The 22,283-nt window shown below is 35.6% G+C and overlaps 5 protein-coding genes across 8 annotated transcripts; 4 read left to right on the top strand and 1 right to left on the bottom strand.

Annotated features, from left to right (window-relative positions):
- Nucleotides 1-24: 24 nt before the first annotated feature.
- On the top strand, nucleotides 25-4,701 carry LOC149588298 (VPS9 domain-containing protein 1-like). 2 transcript variants are annotated; one of them, XM_089862936.1, is made up of 15 exons: nucleotides 25-158; nucleotides 319-425; nucleotides 513-585; nucleotides 669-761; nucleotides 909-1,089; nucleotides 2,093-2,201; nucleotides 2,405-2,467; nucleotides 2,551-2,603; nucleotides 2,685-2,790; nucleotides 2,875-2,963; nucleotides 3,047-3,610; nucleotides 3,686-3,867; nucleotides 3,928-3,985; nucleotides 4,061-4,165; nucleotides 4,426-4,701. In XM_089862936.1, the coding sequence occupies exons 2-15, from the start codon at nucleotides 351-353 to the stop codon at nucleotides 4,541-4,543; spliced, it is 1,869 nt and encodes a 622-aa protein (XP_089719062.1). In that variant the 5' UTR covers nucleotides 25-158; nucleotides 319-350; the 3' UTR covers nucleotides 4,544-4,701. The 2 variants fall into 2 exon arrangements, with proteins under 2 accessions (XP_089719062.1, XP_089719063.1); XM_089862937.1 differs by lacking the exons at nucleotides 25-158; nucleotides 513-585; nucleotides 669-761 and having other exon boundaries at nucleotides 318-425.
- A 123-nt stretch (nucleotides 4,702-4,824) lies between these two features.
- LOC149588297 (retinitis pigmentosa 9 protein-like) lies at nucleotides 4,825-5,890 on the top strand. Of its 3 annotated transcripts, none has more exons than XM_089862959.1 (5): nucleotides 4,825-5,034; nucleotides 5,115-5,275; nucleotides 5,349-5,440; nucleotides 5,510-5,571; nucleotides 5,633-5,890. In XM_089862959.1, exons 1-5 carry the CDS (start codon nucleotides 4,913-4,915, stop codon nucleotides 5,796-5,798), a joined length of 603 nt encoding a protein of 200 aa, XP_089719085.1. In that variant the 5' UTR covers nucleotides 4,825-4,912; the 3' UTR covers nucleotides 5,799-5,890. The 3 variants fall into 3 exon arrangements, with proteins under 3 accessions (XP_089719085.1, XP_089719087.1, XP_089719086.1); XM_089862961.1 differs by having other exon boundaries at nucleotides 5,620-5,890; XM_089862960.1 differs by having other exon boundaries at nucleotides 5,611-5,890.
- Nucleotides 5,819-10,616, bottom strand: LOC149588296 (bifunctional FAD diphosphatase/FAD synthase-like). The gene is made up of 4 exons (XM_089862942.1): nucleotides 10,477-10,616; nucleotides 8,634-9,742; nucleotides 8,307-8,570; nucleotides 5,819-7,588 (listed from the first exon to the last, which is right to left on the bottom strand). Exons 1-4 carry the CDS (start codon nucleotides 10,543-10,545, stop codon nucleotides 7,453-7,455), a joined length of 1,578 nt encoding a protein of 525 aa, XP_089719068.1. The 5' UTR covers nucleotides 10,546-10,616; the 3' UTR covers nucleotides 5,819-7,452.
- A 2,718-nt stretch (nucleotides 10,617-13,334) lies between these two features.
- On the top strand, nucleotides 13,335-14,400 carry LOC149588295 (proteasome subunit beta type-5-like). The gene is made up of 4 exons (XM_089862953.1): nucleotides 13,335-13,496; nucleotides 13,555-13,796; nucleotides 13,858-14,192; nucleotides 14,250-14,400. Exons 1-4 carry the CDS (start codon nucleotides 13,350-13,352, stop codon nucleotides 14,342-14,344), a joined length of 819 nt encoding a protein of 272 aa, XP_089719079.1. The 5' UTR covers nucleotides 13,335-13,349; the 3' UTR covers nucleotides 14,345-14,400.
- Nucleotides 14,401-14,683: 283 nt separating this feature from the next.
- Nucleotides 14,684-21,658, top strand: LOC149588294 (phosphoenolpyruvate carboxykinase, cytosolic [GTP]-like). Its single transcript, XM_089862935.1, has 8 exons — nucleotides 14,684-14,947; nucleotides 15,955-16,215; nucleotides 17,549-17,733; nucleotides 17,801-18,004; nucleotides 18,075-18,262; nucleotides 18,964-19,382; nucleotides 19,458-19,896; nucleotides 20,415-21,658. Exons 1-8 carry the CDS (start codon nucleotides 14,919-14,921, stop codon nucleotides 20,634-20,636), a joined length of 1,947 nt encoding a protein of 648 aa, XP_089719061.1. The 5' UTR covers nucleotides 14,684-14,918; the 3' UTR covers nucleotides 20,637-21,658.
- The last annotated feature ends 625 nt before the right edge of the window (nucleotides 21,659-22,283 follow it).

Genomic DNA, 22,283 nt, shown 5'->3' with positions numbered 1-22,283 from the left:
CGGGTGGTACGAATGTCAAAGGTTACTCGTTATCGCCTGCTTCTAATTATGTAATTTTATGACTGATTATTACGGATACGGGCATATTTTATCTACAGTTCGAATAATTATTATTAAAAATACACGTTTCTATTATTTGCGGTATTTGTAATAGACTGGTAAGTGAAATAGTCACATCATTTTTGATATAAATTGCGATGATTTCATACTTAAGCCTTGGTCTGTCAAAATTGTTTGGGGGAACATATGGTCCACGTGACTATGACACCCAACCCAACCCAGCTGGTGTTTCTAATCAAAATTTCTGATTGTAATTAGAAACCAAAAATACGCCTGTCAAATTATAAAAAATGAGTGAATTAAAAACCCAAGCCTGGAGTTCAGTTAATGAAGCATTGCAGCTAGACTCAAATGGTGATAAACCTGTAAGTAAAACAATTAAATTTATTTAATCATTCAATTAATTATGGAGGTAGAATTAATTAATTAATTACGGGTAATCTCGATTAAAGGCGGCCTATAAGAAATATCTAGAAGGTATAAGAAAATTGTGCATTTATTTAGAAGAGGACAGTGATCTATTAGGTATAATTTTGTCAGGGCTTATTAATTGAGTTTGAGTCACGAGTTAAATATTTCAAACAAAATAAATAATTTTATAAATCTAGAACTTTCTATTGACTCTGTATCCCGTCAAAAGTGCTCTCAAGTTATATCTGTTATGAGAAAATCTATAGAAAGACTAGAGCAGCTTGTGAACGGTTTGTTTTTCTTTTTAAAACTTATTTCAAAACCCAAAATTATAACTTTAATCTAATCTTGAAAAAAAAAACAAAAAACTGGTGTCAATAAACCCTTTGAACTCTAAAATAATAAATGTCCCAAGCATGTTTTATTTGTGGTTCTAGATAAACCCAACGTAAATCAACTTGAAGAAGGCAGTGCTAGACCTAAAAGTCTCCCATCAACAGATTCTTTAGGCTTTGAAAATTTAAATCTAAATATAGAGGAAGTTATGAGCGGCGAACAAGCCTTATCGAAATCTGATCCTTCATCATCATCATCAGTAGATAATTCTAATCGTAGTAGGTAAGCGCCACTATGTTTATTAACGTCATACTTTAACAGATTGAGTTACGTCAAACTTGTTAACTTGCGAAATTGTTACAATGTTATCAGTTTCTTTGTAGTAGATTTGGGGTAAATTTAGACACTATATTGGAAACCTTAGAATAGCTAGTTTGACTGCAATCTGTAATTTTTTTTAATCAAGTTTCAATAATTAATTTAATACGTTTTTTGGTTTAAATTAAATTAAAAGAACTTTTATTTTTTATTGTCTTTCTGGGAATGGTGAAACTTAATTTCAATTTGTGAGTAACTGTAATTAACTATTGACAGAAGTATATAATACTTCTCTTCGTGAGAAGTGTACCACAAAGTGGCGGTGTAATTGTAAAATGATTCTTCCCCCAATATCATTTTACATTGGAGCAAGGATACTAAACCAAATCACATACGCGATAAATAGTTCCCTCATTATTACTCTATTAGCTCTGCTTAACTATTTGCCAAGGCGCATGTGCTTGTAGATTTTGGTCCCACGTCAAGACAAACAAGGTGTGTGGGTTGATTGCTGAGGATTTAGTAGCAAACAGTTACAGAATTCACCCTAGCACGGCGCCATGCCCATTTAGCGCCATGCCCATTTATAGTTTGATGAGCTGGAGAGCAAACAAAAAGGGGCATGAGCCTGGGTAGAATCATGTTACATAACTATAGTATTAAGAGGATACAGAGTGTCATCCTTCTTCTATTATCCCCTTCTGCTATTGCTAATGAAAACTTATACTAGAAGTGCTAATGCCGCAAGCTTAGAATGGAGATGAATTTCTACATAATAACGCATTGAAATTAGAACTGCAGTTAATTTACTAAGGTTGCAAAGTCGCGTTGCAAGTGACTAATATTATTTTAGCGACGGTTTTGACCCCAATTTTCTTCATAAACTGATAAAAATTTTGAAGAAGAGAAAACTTAGGATCAAATTTCCGCTCTAATATTTGTGTATGTCTCTTTTTAATATATTTAGACTGGAAGTGTCACCGATTGAGAAGGCCCGACGTGAAAATGGGTTAATATATCGAGCTTATCAAGCTCGATGTCAGTTGGTCAAGGACTCCAAGAAGAGAGCTAGTTTGGTCAGATATTGTTATTTTCTATTCATTTTAATTGAAAACCCCGCTGCCTTTGTACTATAAAATTGTTTTTAACTTCTTTGAGAGGAAAATCCCAGAAATTTCCTTTAAAATGACTGTTTGCGTCTATCCAATTGTTAGAGTTAATTTTCGCATTAATTTAATTAAATTAATTACTTAATTTCAATTATTTTTTAAATTTTCAGTATTTGGAATTGCATCGTAAATTAACTGAAAATATTATAGTTGCCAGAGCGAAAGAAGCCGCTGTAAGTTTCTTTTAATTTTAATTTAATCTTAATTAAATTAAATTAAATTAAATTAACTTAAATAAGATTTATCTGAATTATAGCTGAGACAAGTTCAAATTCAACGTGAAAAAGATATTTTGGAATTAGCTGCAAAGTTAGTTATACTGATTAATTTATGGGGGATTCTTAATCGCTCTAATCTCAATTAAAACTAAATTATTTACTTAATTGATAGAAAATTAGATCTAAAAGGTGGAATCCCTCATCAAGTCACAAACAACACGGAAGACTGGGAAAAATTGTTACTATACGCCCAGATTTTACAATACGAAGAGAAAGAAGTATATATATTATTACATTAATGTCAATTAATTTAACCCATAAACAAATTAATTAACATTAATTTAATTAATAATAATTTCAAGGTTTGGCCAAACAATTTAAGGCAAAAACTTCAAAACCCTGCAGCTCAGAATGAAGCCGCGATTTCTGAAGTTATTAAATCAACTCTGAAGTAATTTTAATTTAATTTTATCATTAAATTAAATTAATGTCAATTAATTCATTAACTTTAATTCTATTACCGCGGTGGCGCAGTAATAACAACCATCCTTTATCGCTATGGGTTTGCAAATGTCAAAATCAGCTTTTAGAACGAATTCATTTCTTTCTCAAAGATAACGAAGATTTTTTAGAAAAATATCCGCTTTCCGATATTACAATTGGCGAAAATTTGTCCGCGACATCTAATAGGTCAAAAATAGAGCAATTAGAAACTGACCTAAAAAATGAGCGAAAAAGCTCAAAATCCAATGAACAATCTGACCACCAAACTCTCTCCGTCTCCCTTTCTAAAATGCCTTTAAACAAAATGTGGGTGGAACAGGACGTTCTGTCGCTCTTTGACCCTTTGGCTGGTCAGAAACTGGCCACGAAAACCCCCTACAGTTCTTTTATCGACCCCGAACAAGAGAGAATGAGTGCCTTAAGAACTCGATTGAATGACATCATCAAAGACACGTGCAAAGCTATAGAAATGTTGGTGCAAATGATGTGCGCCACTTACGAGCTAACTGACGATTGCGCCCAAGATGTTTGCTACCAAATGTGCGAGAATTATTTATTTCGGGGAATTTGGCCCCAGTTATTACACGTTTTTAGGTATAAATTTCATTAAGGCTACCTCAGCCTCAGTTTCGTGTTAAAATAAACACTTTCCCCGTCATTATTGAAAAGGATAATCAACTATCATTCTGAGAAAAGCATGTCCCTGGTGATGGAACGTCTTTCAAAATGTCCCCCTGAAGAAGTAGGAATTCCGACTTACTTTGATTTGGAATCTTGTAAAGATGAAGCCATTTCTGGCTTGCGTAGAATAGCCACATTGAATACTCCATTAGCCAAGCTACATCAACTCGGTATGAACCTGACAAAAACGCTGATTAACAATAAAATTAACTAATTTCTTCGTACTTAAGTTCATGTAGCTCAAATTGTTTGTGCTAGAAAAACGCATCACGCTTCGGGAAAACCATTGTAAGTACTTTAAACTTAAGGGTTTGTTTGTTCTAAGCCTAATTTGAGTTAATTATGACGTTTAAATACTTTCAGTGGCGCTGATGACCTTATAGGCATTATGTGTTACCTCTTGGTTCAAACGAGAATGCCTCATTTGGTCTCAGAGTTCGAAGCCTTGGAACAATTAGTGCCTCATAGGTACATTCCCCAAATCCACCTTATTCCCTTTTGCCGGAAGTTAGGCTTAGCTCGGGATTCATGGGGGTGAGTAAAGGGAAGAAAATCGTCTGTTGTCTGCTACAAAGGCCAAAAATATGTACTGTAACAGACGACAGACGAATTTCTTCCCGTTACTCCCTTCCATGAATCCCGAGCTAAGCCTAACTTCCGGGCGAAAGGGAATAAGGTGGATTGTTTTACTACAAGTTTGTGTTTTAAAACCTAATGTCAATCGATAGATATCTAATGGGTGAAGAAGGATACGCTCTGACTACTCATTTGACTGCCATGAAGTATTTAGAATCGCAATTAGAAGTTTCTATAATGGCCAGTAGTAACCCTAGTGCCCAAAATTGAGAATTAGGCCTAACGCCTTCCTGAAAATGTTAGGCTTAGCTATTAAGGGTTTTAAAAAATGTATTTAACTTTAAATTAGTATTATACATTGTATAAATTCGACAACGCGACTATTGTAAATATAGTTTACAAAATAAAATGAACTTTTACTATTATAATTTAAATTTAATTGAAACTCTTACTTTTTCCATCGTTTCCCGCCGACAGTCAAAAAGATAGATCACGTGACTTTGACAGCTAGGAAGGAGTTGTGATTGGTCAGTTTCTGCATTTGTTAAGCCAATGGGTACCTTTCGGTGTGTTTAATGGCCGTCGAAATGGCAGAATTCAAAATATTTTGTAATTAGAACTAAATAATTAGATTTAAACATGACTGAGGCGGGTTTTAGCGGCTCTAAATCTATAACCAAAAGGAGAAGAACTAAATCCGACAGCAATTCCGAAGATCCGGAAAACGAAATTATTAAAAATCTAAAACATTTCGACGTTTTGTACGTTAAGCCTTGGTCAAAAATTATTTTGGGGGACGGAACGGACGGGGGCAATGATAATTAATTAACTTTAATTGCAGTTATAATCAACCTCCGCCGGGATTAATTAAGGAATCAACAGAACAACCTCAAGATTGCATCCCAGATTTACCAGAAAATAAAGATGCCAGAGAATTTTTGGCCAAAGCTCCGCAAAAGGGTTTGTGGATGCCACTCGGCAAAGAGGTTAAAGTTATGAAATGTAAAGAAACTTAATTGCCCTTTTAAGTTTTAATCTTAATTAAATCTAATAAATACTACTACCTATTTTGAAGGCTGGAGATGTAAAGCTTATGGCCATAGAACAGGCGATAGAGAATGCCCCATGTTTCTCAGTGGAAACTCTGAAATAGAAAAATTTAGATTTGTACGTTACGTTAGCCTTTAAATTAAAGTTTAATCAGGGTTAGGCCTAAATTAACATTAATTAATTTAGAGCCACGAAGATCCGATGCATAATTTCATCACAGAGACGAAAAAACAAGAAAAAGAGGATAGGTAAGAGATTTAGAAGGCAATTAGCCAACTTGTATCTAGGAAAGGAAGATTTATTTTGCAGAATACGTCAACTTCAAGCGTTATTGGATTCTTCAACTTCCTCCAGCGATAGTTCAAGTGACAGTTCGAGTTCTGATCATGAGAGTTCCAAAAGAAAATCTCGTAAAAGAAAGAAAAGCAGTAAGCGTAAAAAAACTAAAAGTAAAAAAAAGAAACGAAGAAAATAAATAAATAAATATAAAAGAGATTTAAATTAATTAATATTTTGTATTAAAAATGTATTTTGAATCTTTTGGAATTAATAAATAATTAAATCTAATCTTAATAGTTGAATAATTAAACTTATAACTTCAATAAGGCAATTTTCTTTCATAATTAATGACTCTAATTGATTTAAATTAATATTAACAGCTTCCCCGGTTTCTTCATTAATCATTAAGGAACTTAATGACTTGATTAATTTTAGTTCAACAGTTAAATAACGGGAATTAATTTGGTTAGAGTTTTGAAATAGCATACTTGGTATTGACATTAAACTTTTACCTAAGGAGATTAATAAAGCCGATTTTAAAGAGTTACTACAATTAAATTTAATTAGAATCTTGGCTAAATCAATTTCCCAAGTCGCGTTGCTAGGATACGAGTAAAGTTTATTGTCCCGCCATAAAGATTTGCAAAGTTTAACACCATTTTGACATTCTTGTAAATATTGGCAATTACCACCGCTTATAATTAAACTAAATAATGGTTTCTCAAATTCCAAATTAATCCATTGATTATTGGCGATTATAATCGGTTTCACTGCTTTTAAAACGCAACAGGAATTAATTTGATTAATTTCGTTTAAATTAATGGCGTTAATTTGGTTGAAATTCAAAATAAACTCAAATTCTTCAGGCATATTTGTGCTGATCAGCGCTAGTTCAAGCTTTTCACACGATTTGACAAAGTTTTCAGACGGATTTCCCTTAATTACGATTAAATTAACATTGATCCTAATTAAATCTGCGAAAAAATTTCTTAAGCTTTGCGTATATTGAAAGGTTTTGATCATAATCTCTTGGGAATTATTTTTCGCTGATGAAATTATTTCCGCGGAATTAAAATTTAATTCATCAATGACGCAAATTAATTTTAATTGGCGTTTAAATTTAAAACTTGGGGGATAAACTACAAATTTTCTTTTTAAGATTAATCCAGAAATAATTTGGGTTTCATTAACGGATAAACCATTAATTTCACAAGATAATAAATAAAAATTTTCATCAACAAAGTTTAAATTAACGCCTTTAATATTTAAATAACCAGAGATAAACTGAAATAATTTTTCGCTTAAAATACCCGAAATTAAAGAACTAAATTTCCCATTAAAGAAAGTCTTAATTACTTTTTTAATTAAATCTAATTTTAAATTAAAATTTTCTTCATTCACTACGGAACAATAAGGTTTTTCCCTGATTTCTTCAAAGGCAAAATTGAGTTCATTTTGAACATCAATTAATTCCCGAATTAAAGTAGCTTTAATTAAATTAATTTCAACCTTATCTTTACTTAATATTAACTTAATTTCCTTTAACATTTCGTTTAAAATTAATAACAGCGTTTTTGAGCCGTCTCCAAAGCGGGAATGATGGCGTATCACAGTTTTTTTAATAACTTCCGAAATGAAGTTTAATTTGGGCGTTGAGCGCATTAAGTCGACGCAGTTTGAAGTTAAGTAAACGGAATTATTTTGTTTTACAACCATTACCAGCTGACCACGAGGTCCAAACGTAACACCTACCAAATTTACCATTTCTTGGCAACTTTCCAAGATTTTATCAAAGGAAACTCGAAGGATTTCGCTTTTAATTACGCCAAAGTCCATAATTTTAAATTAAATTAAAATCTACCGTTGCGCTCTTCAACTGAAGTTTGGAGTAAATACGCGGGACGGTATCTGACAACTCCTTTAGAGTCGATATATTCCAAGAGTTTGTTAGGATTAGTGTTATTTTTGTTTCCAATTGAAGTATATCTACAAATTAAGAATTTAGTATCATTTCCTCCCAATGCTTAAATTAATGAATGATATTGCCAAAAGTGTATGGATATAAAACCAAAAAGTACACTTCATTAACAATTCCCTGTCTTTGGCTGTAGACGACATGTAAACTGAGAAGCGAACTACCCTACCCTCCACCGCGTAAACTGAGAAGCAAACTACTCTCCTCTCAACCCCGTAAACTGAGAAGCAAACTACCCTCCTCTCAACCCCGTAAACTGAGAAGCAAACTACCCTCCTCTCAACCCCGTAAAGTGAGAAGCAAACTACCCTCCTCTCAACCGCGTAAACTGAGAAGCAAACTACCCTCCTCTCAACCCCGTAAAGTGAGAAGCAAACTACCCTCCTCTCAACCGCGTAAAGTGAGAAGCAAACTACCCTCCTCTCAACCGCGTAAAGTGAGAAGCAAACTACCCTCCTCTCAACCGCGTAAAGTGAGAAGCAAACTACCCTCCTCTCAACCGCGTAAACTGAGAAGCAAACTACCCTCCTCTCAACCCCGTAAACTGAGAAGCAAACTACCCTCCTCACGGCTTGTTCCCTGTGCGACGGTCAAGAAGGTAATCATACGCAGAGGGGGTCGACACTATTCTGGGATAAAGGAGGGCTCTCATATTATTACACGGCGCGATCAAGTTTCAAAAAAGTGCACTTTTTGTATATATATCCATATACTTTTGATATTACGTACCCTTTATCGTAAAGCGAACAATAAGAAACCTCCAAAGTTAATAAAAAGGACCAAATATCTTGATAACCCCAATCTAAGATGGGTGAAACCCTCATGAACGTCGGCCAATCGTTATCGGTTGGTTTAAAGGGTTCCAAATCGGAACCACGCGGATCCGTTCGTCTAGTTCCAATTAAAATCGCCTTAATTTCGGGATAATCGCTTTTCAAAGTCGCTAACGCTTCTTTCAACGGCCCCTCATAAGTAATTAAAGTAATATCGTATCTAAAATTGTAGTTCTTTCAGAAAATGTAGGTTCGAAATAGAATCGCTCTGAAAAATCTTTACCGTTTGACGGTTTGTTGAATAAAGTCAATCAGCTCGTCAAAATGATTACTGGATGAAATATAAACAGCCTTAAACCGGCTTGATTCCCCGTACGTTCTTTTAAAAACGCTGTAAGCTAAGTGCAATAAAGCGGTGCAATCTTTCCCGCCGTTAAAACTCAAACAAACTTCGTTTTCCGCGTATCTTTTAAAGCATTCCTCTAATATATTGACGCTACTTTTAACTAAATCCGTCGAAAGTTCCGAAAAAACGGAATAAACTTTGACGCGACCTTCCGACAAATCATAAACTCTATTAACGCTATCCACCGTATTTGGGTTGACGCTAGGAACGATGCAATTTGTCGGTAACATCTCCCTTAACGCGGCTTCCGCCTCAATTAAGTCTTGTTTCTCGCTACTTTCGATAGTTATCAATGTATCGTAAGGTTTGGAAGTAGCTGGGTACGACCCAAACGTAACTTTCCCTCCGAAACTAAGCGCCACTTGATTTAAAGCTAAAGTAACCACGAATTCACTAACGTTAAGGCACAAACTTCGTTGGATTAAACAACGAGCCGCGACGTTTGAAGCGAAAATGTCTTTTAAAGCCGTGAAAGAGCGCCGTAAATAGCTAGGTATCCCAGGAAAAATATAAATATTTCTAACAGAAACTATGGGAAAGGTTTTAATTCCCAAAGAAAAGTCGCTAATCAAATGAATCTTGGAAGATTGAGGGACTAATCCCATTTTTTTAGCAGCTTCGTGATCAATACCATACTCTCTGCACCAATCTTTCAAAACTACCGCTAATTCAGGGTTTTCTACTAGACTTTCAGTTAAAGCTTCAGCTACGGCTTCGTAAGTGACGTCATCGTGGGTCGGTCCCACCCCGCCCGTTGTCACCACGTAAGTAAAACGATTAGAAAACTCATTAACGCATTTAGCTACGCGCGACACATCGTCAGGGACAATGGAAATTTGACTAACTTCTATGCCTATTTCGTAAAAATTCTGACATAAGAAGAAAGAATTGGTGTCCTGCACTTTTCCTTTCAAAATTTCGTCTCCAATGATTAAAATTCCGACCGTAGGACGTGCCGTAGACATTTTTAAAAGAGAACCACGTGCCTGTGGAATTTTTGAATTTCGTAAACAAACTTAAGCCTTAGTCAATGGCCGACTTTAGCTCACAGCCAACTCGATCACGCTGGCTGCACGCGCTAAATACACGTTTTTCAATTCATTTCTCAACCGTGGGTATGCTAATGATGGCCAGTTTTACCACTTATTATTAGCCAATTACGTAGAATAAATATAATTTTGAACTAACTAACTTGCATTTAATTAATACAGATTACTCGGTAGAAACACGAGGGTTTTTCCGAATAAGTGTGTTTCTATCTTCATGGTTTGTAATTTTATTGGAAAATGGTTGCTTTAAGTCTGAATCTGACTTTTTGACATTTTAAATAAATTTTTATTTAAAATATTATCCACTTTAAATCCTTGAAACCTTATAAATTGAAACACACCTCTCAATAAAAACGGAAAAATTGGATCAATAGATCCAAAGATATTTTGAATTATATCTGAATAGATACTTTGAAACACACCTTTCATTAAAATTTCAGGCCAATTGGAATTGGATCAATACAACACAGAACATGACCAAAAAACCTACCACCTCCCATAAACCTAATGTAAACTTTTAATCCCCTTTTGAATTTCCCGCCTTGCTGCATTTTTTGCCCATAGAAAGGGTTTCAAAAGAGAGCCAGCGTGATCGAGTGGGCTGTGGTTTACGCCAAGGCTTAATTCAATAGGGTTTTAACTTCCGGCATAAAAACGCATTTCTGACTCACCTTAGACGTGATTAAATTAGTCCTAATAACGGATAAACGGGATAAAATTGAGCCAAAGTAATTAAGCATTCATTTGTATAATTATGGTTAAACGTTCGAAAAAATATAACGCGTACCTTCTCTGGTAGTTTACTCAACTCAGGAAGTCAACACGAATGCAGGCATGCAGCTCTCTCACGTGACTGTGACGGCACCCCCTGATTGGCTCCTTACACTACTTAAATTTGATCTTTGACCTAATAAATAATTAATAGTAATCAAGATAATTTACAAATTTTTGCGAAGGAAATCAATTTCATTATTACTAAAGTACTGGATAAAACAATCAGTATCAAAATACATCATTTTTTTTTGTAAACAAATAATTTTTAAAAGAATTTCTTTCTTTCTATTTTTTGTCTCGCTTTGTCAATCAAATATTGAGGCACATTTTTCCTTATTATTTAAAATTATTGATCCTGGTAGTGTTTTTTTTTTCGTCATAATAGATAAAAGTTAAGTATATTTTGTTGAGATATAACTTGAGAGAGGCGTTAGTTAATTGAATGCAAATGGATTATTATTAATTATATTTATTCCATTCTGGCTTTTCTGGGCTTTGATCGAGTCGTCTTAACTTCGTCATTATTTCCATTATTTGCCATTAAAAGTTCTCGAATGAATCGGAAACGGGAAAGGAAACATTTCCAAACCACATACCAGCCTGTAATTTACATAATTTATACATATAATATCTATATCAAGGTACAAAATTAGAAAAGACAAATTTTCCTATCTAAAAACCGGTTTTCAACTATTTCATAGTTGCTTTCAAAGGTTGCAACTCAGCAGTCAGCGCAGCAGCTGATAAGGCCGAATAAAATTTTGCACTACTCTAAGTCTAAGCCTTGCTTATAAGGAAACAGAAAAGATTTTTAGGCTTACCAATGCTTACTAGAATAAGAACTAGTAGAACGGATAGAATTATAGACACAATAGCTAGAAGAAAATCCTTCATTTCTCTTCGTTACTCATTAGGATTTTAATTTAAATAAATTAAACTAATCTATTACATAGTTTAGGCCTCGCAGGGCCAGCCTGAGCGAGCATAGCAGCCTTAGCAGGCAGCGCCGCAGCTGCTATTCTATAAGAAATGATCGGCAAGACTACTTATTTCCAGCCCTGCCTTTACTTGCAGCATAGCCAACTCGATCACGCACTCGACAACGCAAGTGCTCGGCCAAAAAGTGCGACTTGTGGGATTCCGGCAGGGATTCTAGATGCTTTAAAGCATCTAGAATCCCTGATTCCGGGAAATTCGAGGGAACCCAAAATTAATATAAGTTCTATGGGAGGAGGTAGGTTTGTGGCCAGATCCTTTGACCTATTCATCCAAATGACCTGAAATTTTAATGAGACGTGTATTTTGACGTGTTTTATTATATTGGAAATGATTCAAGCTTCTATAGTGGATAGTTTTTTTACAAATTTAAAATTATTTTCCGAAGTAAAAATAATGGCTTCAGTAAGACTGAATATATCCTCGGATCTGCTGGACCAAATGTTCTGATATTTTATTGAGATATATGTAAACATTGCCGCCTCTATTGTATTTTATGTAAACATTGCCGCCTCTATTGTATTTTATGTAAACATTGCCGCCTCTATTGTATTTTATCAGAAGGGGATAATAGGAGAAGGATGACACTCTGTATCCTCTTAATACTTTAGTTATGTAACATCATTCTTCCCAGGCTCACCCTTTTGGTTTGCTTTCCTGCTCAACAAACTTCAGATGGGCATCGCACCGTGGGGTCAAATCTATAACTGTTTGGTACTAAATCCTCAGCAATCAACCCTCGAACCTTATCTTGACATGGGACGAAAATTCACAAGCGTGCCTTGGCAAATAATTATGCGTAATCGAGTAATGATGAGGGAACTATTTATCACGTATGTGATTTGGTTTAGTAACCTTGCTCCAAATGCTCTGATGTTGGGAAGAATGACGTTACACTTACCCCGAAGAGAAGTATTATATACTTCTGATTTTATGTAAACATTGCCGCCTCTATTGTATTTTATGTAAACATTGCCGCCTCTATTGTATTTTATGTAACATTGCCGCCTCTATTGTATTTTATGTAAACATTGCCGCCTCTATTGTATTTTATGTAAACATTGCCGCCTCTATTGTATTTTATGTAAACATTGCCGCCTCTATTGTATTTTATGTAAACATTGCCGCCTCTATTGTATACAATACAATGATGTAAATCGAATTCTTGAACGGGCTTCTATAGCGCTAGCAGCTTGCGTCGTGTTTCACGTGATCGAGTAGGCTATGACCGCAGTATTTTTCATTCACGGCTTTCACCTTGGAAGAGGGAAGTAACTGGAAGGGAAATCTTGCGGTACCCAAGCTCGGGACACGGAATTGCGCAATTGGTTGAACGTCATATAGTGCTGCCACCTTTAATAGTAATTTTGAAGTAGCCGCATCTTTTACTTTATTTATTTATTTAAATTTTTATGATATCAGAAGTCACTTTTACAATTAATGTAACAGCAGTACTTCCCCATAACTAAACAGAGTCAAAATAATAAAAACCATTGCGAATTGTGCGTTGCTAAACTTTGGAAGAGAAAAGTTAGCCTAAACCGTGCCTCCCGGCTCCCGCCCGTCAGTGAATTTATTTTTTTCGAAACTGAAAAAAGCAGACGAATTTCACAAAATAAGAATAAATTTCAACACTAGGTGCCGCTACAGACTGACGTTCAACCAAATTCGCCCCCCTCCTGTCCCGCGCCTGGGTACGTATGGCTTATGTTAGAGGTATCGTATTTTCCATTCCAGTACTTCCCTCTTCCAAGCTCAACTTAATTCGAAAACAATGGCTCTAGCCGATCTGTTAGGAGTGAAATTAAACCAAGGATTTGGTAAAGTTTCGGAAGATTTGGATTTAATCGACAATTATGGTCAAATGTACGGAGGAAATATGGGTTTTCACACCCAATTAGCCTTGCCTCCCTTTGGAAATGTAAGAGAAACGAGAAACTTCAGTAAGCCTTGTCCATATGACACATCAATTTTTGCAGGCTTTGGACACTGGAACCAAAGATGGCAAGAAAATTAATTTTGCTAAAGGAACCACGACACTTTCCTTTAAGTTTAAGGGCGGAGTAATCGTAGCTGTCGATTCCAGAGCTTCTGGAGGACAATACATTATGAGTGAAGAAGTAGACAAAGTTCTACCCATTAATGATTCAATCCTCGGAACCATGGCTGGAGGTGCCGCGGATTGTCAATATTGGAATAGAGTTTTATCAGAACGTTGCAGGTACTTCTATTATTTGCTATAATCAGCAATAAAAATAGGCATAATTTGGTCTATTTTTTAGAATCTATGAACTAAGAAATCGCGAGAAAATTTCCGTGGCAGCAGCCTCAAAGTTATTAGCGAATATTTTGTACAATTACAAAGGAATGGGTATTTCCGCCGGTATTATGATTGCTGGTTGGGATAAAAAGGGTCCTGGTTTGTACTACGTTGACGATAGTGGCAACAGATTCAAAGGAGAGATTTTCAGCATTGGTTCAGGCTCAACCTATGCTTACGGAGTTTTAGATTCTGGTTATAGATTTGATATGAGTGATGAAGAAGCTCAGGAATTAGGACGTAAAGCCATTTACCACGCCACTTTCAGAGACGCCGGTAGTGGAGGTTCCGTCAGAGGCAAGTTATTTAGATTTATTTTATAAAGGTTAAATCATACTAATTTTTTTGTTGCAGTTTTTCACATAAAAGACGGGGCTTGGAAGAAAATCAGCCACGAAGATGTCATGACTTTGCATTACAAATATCAGGATGAAAAAATGTCCTCTTAATTTTTTTAAATTAATTTTTTGTGATTTAAATGTCAATAAAGAAATACCTTGATATATATTGTTGCTTTTTCCACTCTTATAATACTACTCCATTGAAGACTTCAAAGAGAATTACGCCTCCGATGTCCTATGGTTTTGTTCCTCCATGGTTTTTGTAGCACGAGAAATCTGGCGGGAAATTCGAATAAAGCTAAGCCTAACTCAATCTAGGTGACCTTATAGATTTTCAGGCGTAGGAGGGATCCAATGAGAACGCGCTTTCTCGCACGCGCGTTAAATCTATTTGGGGGGGAGGGTGTAACGAGGGGGGAATGCGATGCTACAAAAAAGGCGCAAAATTCTCCGTGCTCCAATTATTATTCCGCGTTGAGCGGTTAAAGGAACCGCGTCTTTAAAAAGCCAGATGTTGACAGACAGATGATTGTTTCGGGCCTCGGTCTCATTTTTAGTTCAATTTCTAATTGGTCAATTAAATCTCCCCCATCTTTTAATTTATTTCAGTATTTAAATTAAATTTAATAAATTGGAAATTTAATTAATTTCATAGTCAGCTTTTAACACGATCATTTCAAAAATGCCGTCATTGTTATTAAATATCGCTAGGTAAGATTTTTTTCCTTTTAATTTATTAACCTAATAAAAATAGTTAATAACCTAATTTAAAAAATAAAGTGTAATTTGAACCAATAAAGTAGAGAGTACAAAGGGACCCAATTCCATATCGTTGATTTACAGCCCCCAAAGGAGTAGTGTTTGAGCGACTTGGTTTACCCCAATAGCTTAAGAGCCCACTGGGACCCAAATAGAGCGATTACGGCACCCCAGGGATACCAAGTCGCTCAAGGACTATTATAAATATTACTTATTGACATTTTATGGTTACTTTTTGATTTTTTCCGAGTTTTGAAGAATTTAAAATGGATTTTTTAGTCATGTTTGTTCGTTTGAAGTTTAGGGAAATGACTGATGTTCAAATATTTATTTAATTCTCGCGTGGTTAGGTTGTAATTAAACTTTGGTGCCATCTCTATTAACTACCATTAAATTAATTAAAATTAGAAAAACCGTTAAGTAAAGCGCGAGTTTCTACTATGTCTACCTCAAATGGGTAAGATTTAGATAACACTTAATTATAATTTGGCATCAAAAACGCACTGCATTTTAGCTTATATAATTAATTTTATAATATAATTTTTGAGTGGTTTGGAAATTTGAAAGAGAATCCAAGCCACTTAAAAACTACAAATATGCTTGTATTTATTTTTATATAGCAAAAATATAGTATTTTAGCGCCTTGTTTTTCCCTATCGAACCAAGGCGCTCAATGACTATATTATTAATTATATTATTTTTGGGTTAAATGCACTTAAGAGCTTGGCACCAAAGTTTTAATTTGCGAATTTTAATTTTGTATTTATTTCTAATTTTAACGAAAGTTAAATTAATCCTCACTTCTTAGTCTTTGAGCGACTTGGTAAAACCATGGTAAAACAGCAAAAAATTTAAAATTTCCAAGGCGCTCAAAGTTTATATAGCTTCTTTTAATTTAATTCAACGATCGTAATTTTAATCCTAATTAATTATATTTAAATGTTTAATTTAAATTAAAGGTGTAGTAAAGGTCTCTCATGTTGGGGCCAAAGTATTTTGAGTTCCCATGGCGGTTTGGGCTCGATTCGAGCTTTGAGCGTGGTCCACGGGGACATGACCCGTTTAAAACCGCGTGTCCGAGCTTATGTGGAAGAGAAAGCTCAAATATGTCAACCCGATAACATCCATATTTGTGACGGAAGCGAGTCCGAGAACGATTATTTACTGAATTTAATGCAAAAACAAGGGATGATCGTACCACTTAAAAAATACGAAAATTGGTAAGTAACAAAGGCAAGAAGGGATATCTAGTTTACTAGGGAGAAGGTATAAGATGCCTGACCCTAAGTATTCGCGCGCCATAGTCCCAGTCCCCTTTCAAAATACAAGAGGGGAGGTAAAAGGAGGCCCCGGGCTATTTCGCCTCTCCTCAGTCGGAAAATACAAGTAATTTTCGTCATTCGCGTCGTGCTGACGTGAGTTTTCAAGAACCAATGAGATGCTGGTTGTAATTTAGAGGCGGCGGGGATTAACTCCGGATGCCTACGTTTGGACTGGAGATAAAGCTAGAAATATGGCCAATTTATACCTTCTCCCTAATAAACTAGATATCACTTCTTGTCAAAGGTAAATCCTAATCCAAGATTGAAATCGCGGAATTTATGAAGGCCGCCTTGTTTTCATTTTCATTCTAAATTAGTTCTACTTTGTCATTGAAAAACCTACTTAAAATTTTTATCACGGGAAAAAAAAACAATTGTAGAAACTAGTTAGCGTAGATAAAAATGGTAATTTGATAATTACTTTGGTTTAAACCTGTTTAAATATATATACGGCGCGCACAAATTTTATCAAAAAATAATTCAAGGATATTAACGTGAATTAAATTAATCTGCATTTATTTTTTAGTTTTCCCAATCGAAAATATGTTATTTAATTCAACTGCAGGGATCCCTATAATATCCTATATTTTTGAACCTGTCCTATAATATCCTATAATTTCATGAAAGTTCCTATAATATCCTATATTTTTGACTTAGAAGTTTTCTTATAGTTTAGCATAAAATTTATCAAAATTTAGCTCTTTTATCGAGATCACATTTGACTATAGAGTAATGTCAGTTCTACGTATGCAAACGTCATACCCTTCTATCTCTTAGCTCAGTGTCATCCCCCCTACCAGGCGCATACAGTATCCGCTCGTACAAAAGCGCGCCTAGAGGGAGGGATACACCGTCTACTCCCCTCTCTAACGACACTACTCTATAGGCACCGAAATTGCGGAGTTTGCTCAGGATTTTTTATATATTATATTTTAATTAAGTTCAAAGTACAATCGAATTTGTTGAGATTTTTCTGCATAGTCTAAGCCGAAATAGTATTATATACGAGCATTTTTAGTCCTATATTTTCCTATACACTAATTTTTTCTCCTATAAAATCCTATAATTCCGGGGGAAAAAATCGTATTCTTCCTATAAGGAATTTAAATTTTTGGTTGGGCTCCCTGCAACTGTAATGGCAGCGACCCACCTTTTAACTGTATTAAGTTATATGGGAAAATAACATGGGCTGCCACTAGTCTAAAAAAACAAAAACCTACATTTTCTATAGCTGGCTATCACGAACTGACCCTGCGGACGTCGCGCGCGTTGAAAGTCTAACCTTTATTTCGACAAACAACAAACGAGACACGATACCCATCCCAAAGTCGGGCGTGAAAGGCATGTTGGGTAATTGGATGGAACCAGATGACATGAAAAAAGCCCTGAGTGATAGATTCCCTGGTTGTATGCAAGGTTAGCACCAGCTAAAACTGCCCCACGCGACACCCCGGGACCTAAACTAATTGGGGATTCGTTCCAGGTCGCACCATGTACATTATTCCCTTCAGTATGGGTCCCATCGGTTCCCCGCTTTCTAAAATCGGTATCCAATTGACCGATTCACCCTACGTCGTGGCCAGCATGCGCATTATGACCCGAATGGGTTCAGCCGCCCTGAAAGTCTTGGGCGAAAGTGATTTCGTCAAATGCCTGCATTCCATTGGTCAACCGTTGCCCATGAAATGTAATTACACGACCCTCGTCTAATTAACCACGTGTACATCTCCTTTAACGATGTTGATGTTGATTTGTAGCTCAACCTGTTAATAATTGGCCCTGTAATCCCGCAAAAACAATCATATCTCATTTGCCTGACAACAACGAGATCTGTTCTTTCGGTAGCGGTTACGGAGGAAATTCTTTATTGGGGAAAAAGTGCTTCGCGCTGCGTATTGGATCCATTTTGGGCAAACGAGAAGGATGGTTAGCCGAACACATGCTGGTAAAACATATCTCCTTTTTTCTACCCTCTGACGTACTTTGGTTAGGCCTCTCTTTTTCTAGAACGTCTTCGCGATAAGATAACGCGTGGTATTAACGTTGTAGAGATAAAATCGTGAATTATTACACAATTACTTGCTGTTTACTTAAAAGTCTTTCAAGGGAACTTAATCAAGATCGAATGAAATTGTACTGTAGATTTTTTTTTTAAAAGGCCACTTGAAAGTCGAAAACTAATCGTTAATCTTATCAATTAATCCTCATTTAAATCAAACTTGTTGGTTAGTGTTTTGTATCCGGGTTGCTAGGAATGAAAGGAAATTTTAGGTCTATTTTTTTAGGTTTAAAAAATTAAACAGATTATATAATGAGAACCATAAGTTTATACGATATGTTCTTCCACCATAAGTTGGACACTTCCTATACTTCCTCTCTATGGGATGGTAGAGACTTACTGAGAGCTAGTTCGAGAACGACGTGAGAATTGATTCCACGCGGCTTTGCAGTCCACTTTCCTATTTAGTCTGTTCTAAACTTTTGACATCGCCTTACCAGGCGTCGCTTTACGATAATCTATGGCGTTTCACCTACGTCACTTCATGACACGCTCTCAGTTACCACTGACAAACTTATAGTACATATCTTATAAACTTATGCGATAACCAATGGCCTTCCTTTCTATTTCCGGCCATCCGCGTTTAGATTTTGGGCATCACTAACCCGGAAGGCAAAAAGAAATACGTGGCGGCGGCTTTCCCCAGCGCCTGTGGTAAAACCAACCTGGCCATGATGACTCCATCCTTACCAGGATACAAAGTGGAGTGCGTCGGAGACGACATCGCTTGGATGAAGTTCGATGACGAAGGACGTTTACGCGCCATTAACCCCGAGAACGGTTTCTTCGGAGTGGCCCCGGGTACCTCCACGAAGACCAACCCCAATGCCATGTTGACCATCCAAAAGAACACCATCTTTACCAACGTGGCCGAAACCAGTGACGGCGGCGTTTTCTGGGAAGGTCTAGAAAACGAGTGTCCAAAGAACGTTAAGATCACTTCCTGGTTGGGAGTTGAGAATTGGACGCCCGAATCTGGGAAACCAGCTGCCCATCCTAATTCCCGGTAACTCTTCAGGGCCTAGAAGGATTCTAAGGTTCGAGTTCAGTAAGTTTTAATGACTGTTTAATTTCGTTTCAGTTTCTGCACTCCGGCAAACCAGTGTCCCATTATGGATCCAGCTTGGGAAGACCCCAAGGGTGTCCCCATCGACGCCATTATTTTCGGGGGTAGACGACCCAAAGGCGTCCCCCTCGTTTACGAAGCCCTGAATTGGCGCCACGGAGTTTACATCGGGGCTTCAATGAGGTCGGAAGCGACAGCCGCGGCGGAACACAAGGGCAAAATGATAATGCACGATCCTTTCGCTATGCGACCATTTTTCGGTTACAATTTTGGTCACTATTTATCGCATTGGTTAAGTTTCGAAAAGAAGCAAGGTCTACAACTTCCCAAAATCTTTCACGTTAATTGGTTCAGAAAGGGAGAGGATGGAAAGTTTTTATGGCCAGGTTTCGGAGAGAATTGTAGAGTTTTGGATTGGATTTGCCGTAGAATTGACAATGAAGATATCGCGCAGGTTTGTACAGCTCGATTTTCTCTTTAAAATAAGACAAATTTGGTCAAAATCGGACAAGATTTAAGAAAGTTACGAAGCATTTTGGGATTTTATCTGAAAATTTTCTTAAATATTTTTTTAAAAAAAAGTGCGACTGAGTTATTGAAAATTAATTACAACTTTTTTAATTTTGACCCGATTTGGACCACATTAGTCTCAATTTGAAGCCCAATTAAATTTTGACATTTTTAATCAACATTTTCTCTTTAAAATAAGAAAATTTGGTCAAAATCGGACAAGATTTAAGAAAGTTACGACGCATTTTATCTAAAAATGTTCTCAAATTTTATAAAAAAAAAAAAAAAAGTGCGACCGAGTTATTGAAAATTAATTACAACTTTTTTAATTTTAACCCGATTTGGACCAAATTAGTCTCAATTTGAAGCCCATACAAATCATTATTCAACTCAAATGTAAAAGCTAATTCTGACTTGACATTTTTAATCAACATTTAATATCATTAATTTAAATCGTCTTAGCAAACTGCGATTGGTTACGTACCGAAAGACAATTCCTTAAAGATGGATGGTCTGGAAGACGGAGTTAATATGAAGGAACTCTTCAGTTTACCTAAAGATTTCTGGTCGGCCGAATGCCAGGAAGTCAAGAAATACTTAACGGAACAAGTCAATGACGATTTACCCCAGGAAGTTCTCGAGGAACTGGCCAAATTAGAAGAAAGAGTTAAAAAAATGCAATAGATCTCAAAAACGAAAACCCTCGTCGCCGCCTCACCCCCCACCGATAAATCGGGTTACTTAATCAGGCATTTTTAATTAACGAGCAAAATTAATTAATTTTTTAGAGGAAAACTTCAAATGGTTTGCCATAAATAAATTAAATATCCTAGCGTTTAAAATTAAAATTAAGATTTCGTTTTAAAAGTATTTACATTTAGAGGTTTATTTTTTGATGACTTATTTTTCTTTTGATGGTTTTTAATAAAAATAAATGAATTTGAAGCTCAGCCTAATTATTTTTTTTTGAAATAAAGTTCGCTAAGCCTAATTATTTTTTAAAATAAAGTTCCCTAAGCCTTGGCTGAAGATTTACATGAGTTTTTTTTTTTTGGACGAATATTTGACTTAAACTTAATTATAGTCGTTAAGCGCCTTGATTAACTCCCGTTTTCAATGAAAATGCCAACTAGACCAAGGCACTCAAAGACTATAAAAGGCCAGGGTCTAAAACATATTTAGTTTTTTAAATAAATTATGTATATTTTTTTTTCTTTTGGTTTCGCATTAAAATGCCCAAATAATAAATAAAAATATGTCAGCTATTTTTTTTAATAAATTACTTAGTTTTAAATTTAAGTGAAATTAAAATAATAAATGAATCAATACTCCACCACTTAATTTCTCTGCACAATCTCTTCCTAGTTAATAATAACTAATTTTAAATTAAGTAATAAGTTCCATCCAATAAAATAAATAGATAAATCGTTAAACTAGTCAAATGTTTAATTAAATATGTATATAGGGTTTTAATTATTGAAGTAATAACTATAATAATTAACTAGCTTTCCCCCCCAGTTTCCCCCCCTCCCCACAAATCCAAAAATAAATAAAAAAAAATAAACACGAAATAAATATTTTTTTGGCTTGGATGAATTTATGTAAATATTGAAACGGAGTAAATAACGCAAATGTGCACACGAATTTCTTTGAATTTTGAAATGAAAGTAAATCAGAATAAAATACTTTTTTTGCTATTCGCATTATATTCTGAATTATTTCTGTTTGTCTGCTACCACGAACTTTCTAGTGACGTCACACCCCCCTATCTCTTACCTCGGTTTTGGCGGCCATATTGGAAGCCCTCAGCTCAGGACATACAATTCAGAATACCACCAATATTGACGTCACGTCCTCGTAGCTCCTCCCCTTTCTCGTGACATCACACCTTTCTATCTCTTACCTCGGTTTTGGCGGCCATGTTGGAAGTCGTCAGCTTAGGACATACAATTCAGAATACCACCAATATTGACGTAACGTCTTCGTAGCTCCTCCCTTCTCATTACCACTCTATAGTGTTTGAGCCGTCTTTTTAAGATACTCAAGCACTTCTTCAAATCATATTACAATAAATTTTAATTATTATTTTCATCTTCTTACGATCTAAAAATAATTTTGCCAACGATTATATTTCGAGACGCGGCACCGCCCCGCCTTTGACTGTACTACTCTCTACGCGAAGATAACCCTTATGCCGATCTCCTTCCCTACACGTAATACCGTCATTTTGAGATGACTGAATTTTATAGTGTTTAAGGGACTTGGAAGTCAGAAAAATTTTAAATTATTATAGAAACATATCTTCAATGATCTTAAATTTTAAGTATATTA

The sequence above is a fragment of the Phalangium opilio genome, unplaced genomic scaffold (genome assembly GCF_054372755.1).
Source record: "Phalangium opilio isolate 3A_F unplaced genomic scaffold, DU_Popi_V2 ptg000662l_1, whole genome shotgun sequence".
Lineage (NCBI taxonomy): Eukaryota > Metazoa > Arthropoda > Arachnida > Opiliones > Phalangiidae > Phalangium > Phalangium opilio.
This window is presented reverse-complemented; position numbering and strand designations above follow the sequence as displayed.

Bases quoted from the DNA above. Each gene is read 5' to 3' on its own strand.
- LOC149588296 (XM_089862942.1), bottom strand. From the start codon at position 10,545: ATGCTTAATTACTTTGGCTCAATTTTATCCCGTTTATCCGTTATTAGG. The intron at 8,571-8,633 runs GTAAAGATTTTT...CTACAATTTTAG, and splicing joins ATTCAACAAACCGTCAAACG to ATACGATATTACTTTAATTA. The intron at 7,589-8,306 runs GTACGTAATATC...CTTAATTTGTAG, and splicing joins TGTTCGCTTTACGATAAAGG to ATATACTTCAATTGGAAACA.
- LOC149588298 (XM_089862936.1), top strand. From the start codon at position 351: ATGAGTGAATTAAAAACCCAAGCCTGGAGTTCAGTTAATGAAGCATTG. The intron at 586-668 runs GTATAATTTTGT...TTATAAATCTAG, and splicing joins AGAGGACAGTGATCTATTAG to AACTTTCTATTGACTCTGTA. The intron at 2,468-2,550 runs GTAAGTTTCTTT...TCTGAATTATAG, and splicing joins CCAGAGCGAAAGAAGCCGCT to CTGAGACAAGTTCAAATTCA.
- LOC149588294 (XM_089862935.1), top strand. From the start codon at position 14,919: ATGCCGTCATTGTTATTAAATATCGCTAG. The intron at 18,005-18,074 runs GTAATTACACGA...GTTGATTTGTAG, and splicing joins TCAACCGTTGCCCATGAAAT to CTCAACCTGTTAATAATTGG. The intron at 18,263-18,963 runs GTAAAACATATC...ATCCGCGTTTAG, and splicing joins GGTTAGCCGAACACATGCTG to ATTTTGGGCATCACTAACCC.
- LOC149588297 (XM_089862959.1), top strand. From the start codon at position 4,913: ATGACTGAGGCGGGTTTTAGCGGCTCTAAATCTATAACCAAAAGGAGA. The intron at 5,276-5,348 runs GTAAAGAAACTT...CCTATTTTGAAG, and splicing joins AGAGGTTAAAGTTATGAAAT to GCTGGAGATGTAAAGCTTAT. The intron at 5,441-5,509 runs GTACGTTACGTT...TAATTAATTTAG, and splicing joins AAATAGAAAAATTTAGATTT to AGCCACGAAGATCCGATGCA.
- LOC149588295 (XM_089862953.1), top strand. From the start codon at position 13,350: ATGGCTCTAGCCGATCTGTTAGGAGTGAAATTAAACCAAGGATTTGGT. The intron at 13,797-13,857 runs GTACTTCTATTA...TCTATTTTTTAG, and splicing joins GTTTTATCAGAACGTTGCAG to AATCTATGAACTAAGAAATC. The intron at 14,193-14,249 runs GCAAGTTATTTA...TTTTTGTTGCAG, and splicing joins TAGTGGAGGTTCCGTCAGAG to TTTTTCACATAAAAGACGGG.